This window comes from Entamoeba histolytica, genomic scaffold (genome assembly GCF_000208925.1).
Source record: "Entamoeba histolytica HM-1:IMSS scf_1104750517881 genomic scaffold, whole genome shotgun sequence".
Lineage (NCBI taxonomy): Eukaryota > Evosea > Mastigamoebida > Endamoebidae > Entamoeba > Entamoeba histolytica.
Genome location: NW_001914919.1, coordinates 53301 through 69125, shown reverse-complemented (window position 1 = coordinate 69125; position 15825 = coordinate 53301). Strand labels below are relative to the sequence as shown.

At 21.7% G+C, this 15825-nt stretch overlaps 3 protein-coding genes across 3 annotated transcripts, besides 4 other annotated features; 2 read left to right on the top strand and 1 right to left on the bottom strand.

Annotated features, from left to right (window-relative positions):
- Positions 1 to 1980: 1980 nt before the first annotated feature.
- Positions 1981 to 2160: a repeat region.
- Positions 2116 to 2516: a repeat region.
- A 2240-nt stretch (positions 2517 to 4756) lies between these two features.
- Positions 4757 to 8221: a repeat region.
- Positions 8222 to 9681: 1460 nt separating this feature from the next.
- Positions 9682 to 10203: a repeat region.
- An 822-nt stretch (positions 10204 to 11025) lies between these two features.
- Positions 11026 to 11964, top strand: EHI_105360 (uncharacterized protein; the record flags this gene model as incomplete). The annotated part of the gene is made up of 1 exon (XM_648855.2): positions 11026 to 11964. One exon carries the CDS (start codon positions 11026 to 11028, stop codon positions 11962 to 11964), a length of 939 nt encoding a protein of 312 aa, XP_653947.2.
- Positions 11965 to 12591: 627 nt separating this feature from the next.
- On the top strand, positions 12592 to 13236 carry EHI_105350 (uncharacterized protein). The gene has a single exon (XM_648854.2). It carries the CDS (start codon positions 12598 to 12600, stop codon positions 13216 to 13218), a length of 621 nt encoding a protein of 206 aa, XP_653946.1. The 5' UTR covers positions 12592 to 12597; the 3' UTR covers positions 13219 to 13236.
- Positions 13237 to 13947: 711 nt separating this feature from the next.
- EHI_105340 (uncharacterized protein) lies at positions 13948 to 15126 on the bottom strand (the record flags this gene model as incomplete). Its single annotated transcript, XM_648853.1, has 1 exon — positions 13948 to 15126. One exon carries the CDS (start codon positions 15124 to 15126, stop codon positions 13948 to 13950), a length of 1179 nt encoding a protein of 392 aa, XP_653945.1.
- Between the last annotated feature and the right edge of the window lie 699 nt (positions 15127 to 15825).

Below are 15825 nucleotides of genomic sequence, written 5' to 3'. Positions count from 1 at the left end.
TGTTCATTGAAGATGAAATAATAATAATAAATAATTTAATCATATTTCATTCTTTTATTTTGATTAGTTAACAATATTATCATTCATTCCAATTGATAGTCAATAAATAAAAATATAATCATTGTCACTAAATAAAAAATAATTGTTTAATGTAAATTAAAAATTATAATAATAAAGATATTTTAAAATTATGTAAAATTATTTATTATTGCTTTTATTCAATCATAACATTAAAAATTTATTTATTTAATGATGTTTGTATTTCAAACCAATAAATAAAAACATCACGTTATGTTAAATTATCGATAAATTTATTCGTTTATTTTTAAATATTTTCTATTTCTTTTTATTTCAAAAACACATTTTTTATGTAAAATTAAATGAAATCAATGTTTTTCATTTAAATAAAATATGTTGTGAAGAATATTTCAAAAAAAGTAGAATTGTAGTTATTTATTTCAAATGAAAATGAAATATTTTTTAATAATAAATAACTTCAATTCTTCAAATTGGTAAATAAATAATTGACATGTTTAATTATTATTTAAAACGACTATCAACTAACAACAATTAATGAATATTAAACAAATTAAATTACTTATCAAATGAAATATAAGTAATGAAAAATACATTTTGTAAGTTCAAAATGAAGAAGAATGCTTTTAAAGAAAATAACAATACAAATTCAGATACTAAAGAAATAAAATGAATATAGTGAGAAAGAGATAAATAAGATATATTTATTATTGATACATCTGTATTACAAGGCACAGAAAATGAAAATAATGTATCTTGAATAAATAATTGATTATATTAAAAAAGGAATAAATGAATTTTAAATAATTAATATTGTTTTGAATTTCAATCAATGTTTGCATAAAATAATATAACAATAAATAAAATAATATGGAATGATTTTTCAAATATTAAATATTTAGAGACATGTTTGTATCGTCTTGATTAAATGTTGTTGCTATATTCATAAAGAAGTTCATGAAGAAAAGAAGGAAATAAAAGTAGATAAATAACAACAAAAATTATTGGAAGTTTTTAATGGAATAACTAGAAAATATTCATTTCTATTGTGTTTTGTTGATTCAAAAGATTCATCTTGTTATTATAATACACAAAGATAAAATGAAATTGTAATGATAATGACAAGGAAAAATGTTATTAACATTAATTAATGTAGAAGAAGTTGAAAAAGAGATAATGATTATCAGAGTATTACTGAAGAAAAAGATAAAAAAGATAGAAACATTAAACAAGAAAAACATACTCAAATAAATAAAAATAAAGAAATTGCAAAGAAATACAAGAATGAAATATATGGAAGAAATTAATTGTACTAATTGTGAAATTGAAACAACTGAAACTAAATAAATCATTCTTCATAAAAATTCAACAGGGAGAAGAAAAGAAAAGAAATAAAACAATGAAATAAATAGAAAACAAAATTATCAAAATATTTATGTTTGTAAAAAAAGATATTGAATTTATTGACTAAGAAGAATTAGAAAATAACTTGTCAGAACTATTCATCACAAAGAAGAAATATTTAAAAAGATAATAAGTATGTATAATGATTGAATATCATTAGAAAGACGATATGATTCTATTTTTACATTACAATTTGATGAAATAATTTAAAAACATTAAATAAAATAAATGAATTTTTATTTAAATTTATTTTCAATAATTTAATATAAAATATGATAATTTATATTTTAAATAAACAATAATTTAAATAAAATGAATAATAATTGAAATAATTAATTAATTTATGAAATATGAATATTAAATAATATTTTATTCATTGAAACATTGATTATTTAATATTCTTTTTATTTCATTTTGTTTAAATTACATTATTTCTCATTATTATTCATTTCATTAATTTATTAATATTGGTTATTAATTAATTTGAAAATACAACAATCATTCATTCTTTATTTATTTGTTATTATTCTTGAGATAATGGATTCGAAGGTGGCATGTCAGAGACATCACATACAACCATAAAATATTCATATGATTCGATTTCCCCAGTTATCATCTAGTCATGACATACCTTTGGTGTGATAATATCTATTCAAAAATAACTTGTTATTATTTATTATTATTTATTATGAGTAGTTATTAAGGATGCTTATTTATTAAAGAAGATGCATATATAATTGTTATTGTTGCACAAAAATTTAACATAATGATATTATCAAGGAATAGTGTTTCTTTAAGGGGTGTCGAAGGTAAAAGGAGATGAAACATAATCATTATGATATGGATATACTCTCCTTAAAACAACCATATAAAGAATGAGAAATATTATATTACTCATTAAAATCAAAATAAAAGTCAGGTAGCAACTTAAATGATGAATCATTTAATTCGAGCATGCTTGCAAAAACAATATTTGAATAGAAATAAAGCATTTTGAAGAAATTGATTCGCTCACTTCTCAACATGATGAAAAACCTAAAAAATAAGGTTAATCATAATTGATTTCTTTTTTATTTATCATATTCCTTTCTTCTTACATCTCTAAATGTTGTTGTATTTATTATTTGTTTGGTTTTGTTTTTAATATTTTAATATTTTAATTTGTCATTTGATTTATTTGATTTTGAAATTACTATTTCTTATGTTTTATTTTATCTTCATTTATAATTATATATTTAATTTCATTTGTTAGTTTTATTCAATATATTGTATTTAAACAACAATTTAATATTATAGTTTTATCATTTCTTGTTTCATCTCAACTAAAATATTAATTGTTTCATTCTATTCTTTTTGTTTAATTTTCATTTCTTGTATTTATATTTATATATTCTTTTTCTTGTTTTTCCTTTCTTATGTTTCAAATGAAATATTCTATTCAAACAAATTAGTATTACTTTGTGAAGTATCAATTATTTATGTTGTTATATTGATTTTACTACAATATGGAATATATGTTAATTTTAATTATTGTTTTTTGTCAATTGATATTTTAAATCTTTCTTAATCTTCAATCACATTGTCTTTTATATTTTGTTTTACTTTTCATTTTCTTTTCTATCATATGATTGAAAAATATTCTTATTGAATTGATTTTTATCATTTCATTTTAATTTATTTATATTCAAATTATTATATCATTTATTTATTGTGTATTTTTTCTTTTCTTGATTATTATTTTCTTGATTTATTATATCTTCTATTAAAAATGTCTACTCATCATCTCTTACAATTATTTCATTATTATGTGTATAGAAATGTGATGATTTTTGAATATTTCAATTGTTTTTCTATTATCATTTATTGTTCTTTTTATCCATTTCATGAATGATAATTAAATTATTAGTTATCTTTATTCTTATTCTTTTTTCTTCTTTATTATTTATTATTATTCTTTCTTCTTTTAAATATAATACATTAAAATTCTCTTCTTTTATTAAAAACCAACTTTTTGATTAACTAATTTTTGTACTATTTGTATAAATTATCAGAAGTATCAATAAGAATAATAATGATGTTATATGATTAATATTTGAATATAAAATGAAAAATATCAATATAAATAAAACTAAATCCAAGAATGTGTTATTATCATTATATATTAATATTTCTATTTTGAATAAATTCTATAATGAAATATAATTTACTCAGTATTATTCTGTTTAATATTATCAATTGAATTATATCTTCTTGTTTATTATAATTGTAATTCATTTCATGTTTATTATATTCATTGGTATTGTAAAATCATGTAGTTGTAGTTAATTGTGTATTAAAAAGCATATTTTAAAAGTTGATTGAAGTTATTAACTTCATCATTTTCTAAAAAATAAAATTAATGTTAAAATAGGGTACGAAAATTAGCAAAGAAAAAATGCATCTAAATAATTTACAAAAAAGAAAAAAGATGCAAAATAATTTGAGTCCATAGAATATTCAACTTATTATATTTTGTTCGTCAAGAAAAATAAAAATAAAAAATATGATAAATATACAATCTGTATATATTTATGTTTATATTTTATGATCATTTATATTCATTTTGTATGAAATATTAATGAAATAAATGATTTGATTATTCATATTTAATTATTTTTATTCTTTTATTTATATGTTATTTATCTATCGTATTTTTATATATTTATTTCTCTGTTTATATTATTTATATCATTGTGTTATTCTTATTATCTATATATTATTATATTCTTCTTATTTTATGTTTTTTATGTTTATATTATTTAGATTTTCTTATTTATATTCTTTTCTATTTAGATATATTTGTTTATTCATCTTATTCATCTTTTATATTATTATCATTTATATCTATTTTCATTTTATATTTATTCTCTTTTGATTTATATTAATATTGTTTTTATCTTTTATACTTTGATTTTATTATTATATCATTGATTATCATTTCTCGTTTTATTTATCATTTATTCTTATTATTCTTTTGTTTTATATTCTATATCATATATTCATATCAGTTTCATTTATATTTTATTACATATTAGATGTTATAATAATAACATAACACATATGATTGATTATATAATAAACATCATGATGAAATTTTACACATAAATAATAAACATAAAAAATAATAAAATATTTTTTCATTAATAAAATAATATTAATTATTTTACACCATTAAATTAGACACTTATTATTGAATATTTCTAATTTTTACAATAAAAATACACTCTTTATTTCTTCTTTTCTTCTTTTATTACATCTTTGTGATTTATTATTTAAAAGATCCTTTTCCAATTCAGGATATAAACAAATTTTATTGCCATTGTTATGGAGTAATGCCTTGATGTCTTATAAAGAAAACCAAACAAGACATAGAAATACAAGTTTAATGTCAATAACAACAATAAAAGATATTACGATTACAATAAAAGATATCACAATTATGATAAAAGAAATACCAAGAGAAAAGGGGTTAAAAACAACAAAGACAAAGAAGAACGAATAAAAAACAGTGTAAATACTGGAATAATAATGAATATACAAACAATAGACATAGATAGTTAACAATAAAAGAGATACATGAAAGAATAAAAGGAATAACAAGTAAATAAGAAAAAGGAGAATATTCAGAAATACTCAAAAAATATGAAGGTAAAAGGAAAAGATGGTAGGATATTCTTCAAGAAGTATATGCAATTAGAAAGAAAAAGAGAATTGGAAAAATGCAAGAAAAATTTAAGGAAAGAACAAAATGATGGGAAGAAGATATCCAAGCAATTGAAACAGAAATCAAAAGCAGAAATCCAATCAAAGAATTACAAAAAAAGATGTAAAATGGCTAAAATAATAAATGAAACAGAAAAAGAAAGAAAAACACAAGAAGAAAACAAAGAAGAAACAAAGAATGAAGAGGAAAATAATAGAGAAAAAGAAGAAATTAAAATACTTCAAAACCAGATTAAAAAATTAGAAGAAGAAATTAAAGAATATCAAGCAAAAAGAATGGAAGAAGAACAAACCATCTCAGATGAAATGATAGAAAAAGCGAAAGAAATAGAAAATTTGAAAAAAATTTGAGAAAGAAATAGAAAATTTGAAAAGAGAAATTAAGAAAGTGCAAACGAATTATAATGAAAAGAAGAAAGAAAATGAAAAACTAACAGAAGAAAATATAAAATTACAAGGAAAAATAAATGAGATAAAAGGAAAATCATGGAAATGAATAACAAAGAAGAAACCATTCGAAGTCTGAAAACCACTAAAGGGAAGTTACAGAAGGAAAAGGATGAACAAAAGGAGAAAACAGAAGAACTGAAGAAAAAAGGAGAAATACTGGAGAAGAAGAATAGTGTGTTAGAGGAAAAAGCAGAAGTACTAGAGAAGAAAGTTGAGGAGCTAAAAAGTAAAATAAGAGATAAAGAAAAACAAATCTCTGAAATTCAACAAGCAGCAATAATAAGTCATGAGATTGCAGAAAGAACAAGAGAAGAATTAGACAACACACAAAAAGAGAATGAAACACAAAAACAAATAATATCAAAACAACAAGATGATATTGTAAATTTTATCTCACAGAAGGAACTAGAGAAGAAGAAAACGATGACACTTGTGATAAATACACAGCCAGTACTGAGGAAAGCATCATCAGGAACGATGGAGATGAACGAAACTACTCCTATGAAAAAGACAGTAGTGGAAATAGAAGAGAAAAGCAAAGCACTGATTGTCAAAAAACAAGAGATGATAATCAGACAAGAAATACAACAAACCAAACAAATAGAATTTTAAATGAAATGATGTATTGTTTTGAATTAATTGGTTAAACAAGAAATTATATAAGAAATTAAGATGGGAACAAATAGAAAGTATAATAAAAGTAATAAATATCAATGTCAATAGTGAAAAAGAATATATTAAATATATTAAAATATCACATAAAATAAAAGAAAGCACTAAACAATACATTAAAGTGAAAGTAAATGATATAATAGAAGAGTAGAGTGTAATTCAATAATAAAAAACATCATATTAAAGAATAACTCTATTGAAATTGATGAAGAATACCTTAACACTCTCATCAATAAAGTTAAAGAAATGAAAGTAGAAAAATGTGCAAACATTAATTACTACTGGAAAAGAAAAGAAGCTGACCAATTAATAATGGAAATTAATAATAGATGGATATGGTCAGGAAGCAGAATGGATGTTCTGCAAGACGATATGAAGAGGATTTCAATGGTTATGCACATATATCTCCAAAATAAAATAATAAGAGATAAATTTGATGAAATAAAAGAAATCCTAAAGAAAATAAATAGACTAGAAGATTTGGTCAAGGGAAGGAAATGGTACAGAATAAAGTGCATCATGAAATTAAAAGAACATGATGAAGAAGGAATAAAAGTTAAAGCACTAGAAAGAATAAAATACCTAAAATATATGATGACAATGATCAAAGAAAGAATTAAATTTAATAAGGAAGAAAGGGTCAGAATCAATACAAATAAAACCATGTTTGATTCTAATAAGAAAATTAGAATAAGGAAGAAAGAAGAAACAACAAATGAAATATACCCAAATAACGATATTACTTTAGAATATTGAAATGTTATATGAAACACAGGTGATATTAAATAAAGAGAATTTGAAAATAAAACAAATCACCTCGTTGAATGAAAGATATAGAAATTATGATAGTGTCATTATAACAATAAATGAATTAAATTTAAGTATAATGAAAATAAGTAACTGGAAAGCACCAGGAATAGACACTATATATGGGTATTATTTGAAAAGAATGTCATCATCAAGAGAAATCATTCTCAATATCTTCAATGAATGGTTAAACTTCCCCGAAAACATCCCATTAGACATGGTAAGTGGAAGAACTTTATTAATCCACAAAGTGATAGGAACGACGTCATTAATTATCGTCATATCAGTTATACAAATGTAATTATGAAAGTATTTACCTCATTATTAAAAGAAAAGATTCACAGAAGACTTAACATGAATTGTGAATCATTGAAAATTATTAAAAATCAACTGGGATGTAAGTTACAATCTTTAGCTGCTAAAGAAGGAATAATTAATAGTTATATGTTAAAGCAGCAGAAAGAAGAGAAATACCCAAAATATGTGGAGTCATATTATGACATTAAGAAAGCATATGACACAATAAACCACGAATGGGTAATTGAATCATTAAAATATTTTAATTATGAGTTTGTCATCATTGACAGTATTGAAAGTATGATGACTAGATGGAAGATATTCATTGGTTATAAATATAATGAATATCTAGGATATATTAAATTAAATAGAGGAATTTTACAAGGTGATTCCTTATCAAATCTACTCTTCATCATACAGATGAATGTAATTTCTCAATTCATCGAAGAGAAATTCCCAAAAGCAAATCACACATTATATATGGATGATTTGAGAATAATGACACAAAGTAGTGAAGAAATTTGAATAATCCACAAAGAAATTAAAGAAATAATAAGTTACATATTGAAATGAATGAGAAAAAATCAGGAATGGTATTAAAAAACATTAAAGAAATACCAGATGGAATGCAAAACATCCCAGTCATTGAAGGTGAGGACTTGTATAAATATTTAGGTGTATGGCAGTCCGACGAAATTGATGACACCTTCAATTGTAAAATCATCAAAGAAAAAATGAATCAGAAGATGGAAGAAATAAACTAATTATAGAAAATAACAATATTATATTATTAATATTATTATATAATTATTGTTATTGTAAAAATAAATAACATTTATTTAAAATAAAGTGATGATAAAAATAATAGTTAATTTGATGTTAATAACGTGTATTAACTATTTAAACATTCATATTTTGAAGTTATAAACATCAAATTAAATTAAAATGGAAGAGTTAATAAATAAGAATAATCAAATGTTTAAAGAAGTAGTAGAAACACTTCCAAATATTCAACAATCAATTGATGATACTACTAAGAATTATGAATATTATATAGGAAGTATTAAAAATGAAGTATTTAGAATAAAAGAGAATGAAACATATGAAGAAGCAATTAAAAGAGGAGAAGGAATATTTGATAGGATTGATGAAACAGAAAGAAGAAGAAAAATAGTGATAGAGAAAAGTCAATTAACAATCAAACAAATAGAAATAATGAAGAACAAAATAGAAATAATCATAATGAAATGTAATAATGATGAAGGAACACTAAGTAAAACACGGAATGAACTAATAGACAAAATCATTTCAATTGAAGAAATGATAATGAAAAACAAAATATTCAAAAAACCAGAAGAAACAGATAAAATCACGTCAGAATTTAATAAGAAGAAAGAAGAATGGCAAACATATTACAGTGATTATTTAGAAAGAAAGAAGAGAGAAGAAGAAGAAAGAAGAAAAGAAGAAATGCTACAAATAGAAGAATGGACAAATAGAAAAGTAGGAAATATACTATTTGATTCAAATAAAGATGATTGGAATAAATCTACATCAGTATTTTATCAAAGAATAATGAATAAAGAACATATAATAATTATTATTGAAGATGAAGATGGAAATAAATTTGGAGGATATGTTAATGAGAAAATTGATGAAGTTGGTTATATAAAAGATTCAAAATCATTTTTATTTTCATTAGAATCAAATGGAAGATTAGATGGAATGATGAAATTTGATATTATTAAACAACCACAACATGCATTTATTTTATTTAGTAAATCAGATGATTGTTTGTTTAATTTTGGATATTATGGTGATATTTGTGTTCATAAAGCAAATTATAAAACAACATCTTCTTGTAAACAATACTCATTTCAATATAAAGGAATATCAAATGTACTTTGTGGAAAAGAATATCCAAATCGTTTCACACCAAAACGAATCATAGTAATTGAAATGAAATGATTCAATCTGAGATTAATTGAAAATGAACTAAAAAAAGAATAAACAAAACAATGAAGAATATGAACAATTCCTTCATCTGCCAATGAATGAAATGGTGAATTAAAAATGGACATAATTCAATGTTGATTTATTTTATTTCATTTGAAATATTCACACCCAATGATGGTGTTTTTTAATAAATAAGAAAAGAAATAAGAATACAATAGAAATAAGATGAAATGAATAAATAAACAATTTATTTGTATTATTTCATACAATTTTATTTGAACTAACTCAATGAATAATTAAAAATTACTTAATTAAGTATTAATAGAATTTTCATCTATTCTTCCTAGCTCAGGGGAGATTAATCCCATCCCTTCCCTATTTAAAAAGAGTAATATTTTTGTTGAACCTATCATTTATGTTTTCTTATAAAACGAGGAAATCAGTTTTTGTTTTATTTCTTCTTATTAATGTCTTCTCATCCTTCTTCTGCTTATTTCTTCTTTTTAACCTTTTGTTTATTTTCTGTCTTAATTTTAAACATTTTCTTTTTCCTTTTTTCTTTATTTTATGAATGAGAGAAGAGACTATTTCATTCCCATTATATTATTATGTTTAATTTTCTTTTAGCCTTACCCACACTTTAGTAGTTCCTTATATTACACCATGTAATATTCTATCATAATATCTTGCTCCACCATTTGCAACTTTACCTAATCCATTTCTAATTCAAATACACCGTCATAACCAGATAATAACTGGAAGTGTCGATGCTTGAATTATATTAATGTTTGTGTGTGGTGTTTTAGACATGCCACTTTTGATCTTAAAAATGAAATAATAAAATAATGATTAAAATAACATTAAAAAAATTAATCTAATAAATGTTATTTACATATATTCAATTTTTATTATTTTGAGAAGCTATAATATTTGAACTATTATTAGTTTTATCATCTCTCTGCATTAACAGAATCTTAATTATGGTTAAAATAATATTAAAAAGTTGAGTTATTGAGTTTAGGAATAAAATTCATAATTTAAGAATTTTATATAGTTCCATATCCATCACTATAGTGCTTGTCTATTATTATTTGAGAATACTGCCTTATAAATTATATCTTATTTTCTTCTTAGTATTTCTTAGGTAATAAATTAAATAATGATTGGTTGTTGAGTATTTATATTTTTAACTCATTGACACTAAAATCCTTCAATTTCTTTAGTATTGTCAACAATACAAAAAGTCATTCCTTCACTAAAAATGACTTTTACAAACTCGTTGCAATATCTTTGTAACACATAAATTACAATTAATAATTTTGAATCAAAAAAGGAGAATATGACAAACTCATTGAAATGAAAAGAATTAGAATAAATATACAAATAAATAGTTTTTAATAAATAAACAAAAACCTGATTAAATGTTAGATAGTACATGACAATAACTGAAGTATATAGTTAAACTCAGTTAAGATATAATGAAACAGATAATACAACTAAAGTAATACATAATATGCAAAGGTATTAAATTATAACTCAAGAAATTTGAAACTGATAAAAAAGATAATAAATAATTATTTATAAGAAAGAGAATTAATTTAAATAATAATAATTATTATGAAAATATAAGAACTTAATATTATGGATATTGTTTGGGGTATTTCAAAAGCAGATTATCATAGTTGGGAATCAGTAGTTGTTTCAAAAACAGAATATGTTTCTCTTGATATATATTATTCAAAAACATATGATGAAGAATTAGAAGTAGTAATTTTTCTAAATAGTATAGACATTTCTATTGGGTCTTCATTTAAGATAGAAATAGTACAAAAAAGGAAAAATGGGTTTATGCTTCAATGTACATTTGATGAAGGACAGTTATTAAGTTTTGGAATATCTTACATTGCATTTATGCCTATTCCTAATATTATTGAAAAGAGAATCAATGTTTCTTCTCAAGAAATACACCAAGATTTATCATATACGTTTATTGGTGGGATTAGTGCTATGCATCATGTTCCTAATAGGTTTGATTTATATTTATCAACTGGAGGGTATAAAACAAAAAATTATACTATTCAATATTTAAAAATTAAAAATGATCTTATTGGGGATTCTCCTGAGTATTGTTTAACTTGTTTATATTCACCAAATGTCTATAATCAAAATGGATTAGCTTTTGTTAAGGAATTAAGTACAGCACATCCAGGATGTGAAGCATTACCAATATTACATAATTTCTTTAGTCAATCAAATACTATTCGAATTTCTACATTTCAAAACCAAAGAAAAGATGGTATTATAATATCTCTCTTTTCAGATCAAACAGAGAATGTTACATATTGTGTTCTTCTACTTAAGATGAAAGAAATAAAACAAATAACAAACACAGAAATGAAACTCTATCAACCAAAAATAATATGTTATTTATGTCAATCAAATACAGCTGATTGTGTTTTTAAATCATGTTCTCATCTTTCTATTTGTTCAAAATGTTTAACAAAAATAAAAGAATTTGGTTCTGCTTTTTGTCCTGTTTGTGGTATTTCTTCAGAGATTATAATCATTCAATCTAATTAATTGTTTCAAAATTTTTCACTAAGATATGCACCTTTTTTACAATGATAAAAATGGTAAAAATAGATTATATAAGAAAAAATAAGAAACAAAAATACCATAAAACTCCATTCACAATAAATATTATTAGCGAAAGAATTTTTAAGATCTTTATTGAAACAAAAATTATTCTACTCCTTGTAACCCAAAACCAAAAATTAACTTCTATAAGACTCTTTTTCTTCTCCATTTCCAGAATAAATAGGTTCACCTTAAGTTAGTTTTCATTTTTGTTCTCTTGACAGAAATAAAATATTAAAATAATTGGAGATAATTCATCAAAACCCCACTGCCTCTGTTCTAATTTGAATGAATTTTACTTCCCGTTATACAATTAATAGAAATTATTTTCGTTCTTTTTCTTGATTAAGTTAAGTACTAGCAGTACTAGCAAAAAGGACAGAAAAAAAATAAAATATGGGTCATGGAAAATATTTAAAATTCTTGATATATCTTTATTTTAGAAGAAACTAAATACTTCTCAAGTAAAAAAAAACGAAAAAAAGTTTGATTTGAATTAAAAACAATGACAATAATAAAAAACACCCTATCTATTTAAAGGAATCATTTGAATACTAATATTCATTCATTCTTAATATGTTTACACAGATTCCCATTGATTTGTATTCATTATCAAGAAGTTCTCAAAAAGAAAAAGTTCCATGTAAAATTACTTCTAGAAAATTAAGAGACTATCAGACTTGCCAACAAGGTGTATTTGTTGGTCTTCTTAATCAATTCTGTGATATTACTATTACAAAACCACCAAAGAAAGCTGTTATTACTCATCAATTTATTAAAATTAAATCCATTTCTTTTAGTTATAAAGATTCAATTGTAATCGAAGAGTTTCTTCAAAAACGATGTAATGATCATAAAAGTTATGATCTTTCACTTGGTTGTTCTGAAAAAACTGCTAATAGACGTTTTCAAACAAATAAGAAAACCGAAGTCTTACATCTTTTACTTGATTTTTTAACGGAGTTTGGATATTTCTTCGAAGTTAATACAACAAAAGGTAAAAAAGGAACAATGAAACTTCAAAATATTGAAAAAATATATTGTGATGGGAAATTTTTAATGGGTATTAATGACATTTATGATTATGGGTTCAGGATAAATGATATTGTTTGTCAAATGCTTGATAAGAAAGAAGAATTTATTTTACTTAAAAATGAACCAACTATTCGCTCAATATTTGAGTCAGAATCTGTGTAATTTATTTTTATATACTTATTCTATTTTTTTTTTTTAAATTTCTTATAACATTGTTTATTTTTTTTTTGTAGATATTAATAAAAATATTTTCATAAACAATTTTATTTTTTTTATATTTCTGGATTTTATTTCATAACCATATTTAACTCCTATTATTAGCCAGTAAAATTATTATACTATGAAAAATAAAGAGAATATTTTTTCTTTTATGAAATTATCTTCTTTTATTTTTTTTAATATAACAGGAAATTCTTTACTGCGTCTATTTCTTCTCATATATTTTTAGGAATAATAAATACTTTAATACATGTAATATGAAAATACTATTTTAAATCATTTTTGAATATTCTAAATATTTAAAACATCTTTTTACAATTCATATTATCCATTACATAAATTCTATTATTAATAATATTTCAATAATTTCTTTGTTTAAAAAATTAATATTAATTTACATTATATTTTATATCCCATTGAGATATGATTCATTCTGTTAATTATTTGTTATATATTTATTTTCTTTTTTTTTTAAATCATTTGTTTAGTTTAATATATTATAATCAAACTTTCAGTATTACCAATAGTACTTGTATGTTAAAAATAAATTAACGAATTTTTTTATTATTGGATTATTAAAATAAACATTGATAGAATTATGTGTTTTTAATAAAAATCAATTATATTAAAAATCTTTTTAAGAATTAAAAGAATCTCCAGTTCAATACAGTTTTAATTCATAACTTTAACAACTATTAATCGTTTTATTAAAAAGCCATTTTCCTCACTTGACTGATTAAAATATAAATCCTCAGCATGATATAACATTGATGTGTTATAACAATAACTCTTTGCAAATGGTGGTTTGTAAATAACTAACCCATACCCAGGAGCTCCAATACATAACAGACATTGACTTCCTTCATTAATAACAATACCAGTTTTTACTCCTTTTCTTGGGTTATATTTCATGAAACTATCTTCAATAGTAAACAGATAATGTTCAGACACATAATTCCATTCATTTATTTTGTTTATACCACTTTTAACAAAAGCACCAAATCCATGTTGTTGTGAATCAAAAATAACAATATAAATATTATTTTGATTATATACTCTTTTAAATAATGTACTTCCATCATATCCATCAGTAATTGAATCAAATATAATAAGAGAATGTTTCATTCCAATTTCATTTTTCATTATTGGAATATGTTTTTTTAATACATCCATTTGTTTTATTCTATAATTATTCTTTGTATCTTTCTTTTCTATTTCTTTTTTATTTATTACTTCTTCATATTCTTTCTTTTTAACTTCATGTTCTTGTTTTTTTAAATCTTCAACTTTTTTTGTATCATCTTTTTGTTGTATTTCTGGTATTTGTTCTTTTTTGATAGTATCATTATATTTCATTTTACTTACTATCTCTTCAATTTTATCAATTCTCAAAGTCATTTGAGATTCTCTTCCATATTTTTTTACAATTGAATGTTTTTCATCTTCTAACAATCCAGCATCATCTAATAATATAATTCCTTTTCCTAGCTCATCAAATTCATATTGTTTTAAGATAAATTTAAATAATTGGTTATCCATAACATTTAATTGTTCAACCATTTCTTCTGGATTAACCATTAATTCATTTTTAATATTCACTAATTGGTTATATACAACTACATCAACTCCAAATTGTTTAAATATATTATTCTTTATTTCTTCATTAACTTCATGAGTAAAAACAAAATTCATTGCATCATATTCATTGTTAATTCCAAACATTTCTAATATCTTTTTTTCATTGATACTTTTCATAACATTTACAATTCTTTTCAATACATCACAGACATAAGGCTCTGTAATTTTTTGAATATCTTCTTCAAGTAACTTAAATTCCTCTGAAAGTATCATTAATTATTTTAAGTTAAATTTGAATTTTTTTCTTCAATCTTTAAATAAATACTTTTGAAACTAAATTTCTTCTACTTTTTACTTTTTATTCTTCCTATTTTCTTTCAATTTTTATTTTCCTTCTTACTAACTATTTCTTTTAATAAAACGAATAGAATAACTTTTATTTATTTCTTCATCTAATTTGATAATTATATGAATGGAATTGAAATAATATCATACTATAATAGTATAACAAAATAAGTAATTAAAACCAATATAATAATCTAACAATAACACATAATAGCTTGTATTTACATTGTATAAAAGAATAAAGTAGTTTTGTTTTAATTTTATTTATAAGTATAAAAGAAATATTCCTTTTTTAAATCTTTATCTATTATATTAAAATTTTTAATAGATTCTTCTTCTTATTATTAACATTTCTTCTATTTACTTTTTTTTCTTTTTACTACACTCTCTTTTGAATTAAAACAATGTATTCTCATAGATATACAATGTTTCAATTCATAATGTGAACAATCTCTTTCTTTCATTAATTACTTCTAATTTTCTGTTTTTACTTATTTATATTTTTTTTTTTTTGAAAAGATTAATTCAATTCAAACCAAAAGACGAAGTATTGTTTATTATAATAAATAATTTAGTTAATTAATAATTAACTAAAAATTTAGAAAAATATTTTTAAAATTCCAATTA

What these genes read in the sequence shown, in the direction of transcription:
- EHI_105350 (XM_648854.2), top strand. Translation starts at nt 12,598, where the DNA reads ATGTTTACACAGATTCCCATTGATTTGTATTCATTATCAAGAAGTTCT.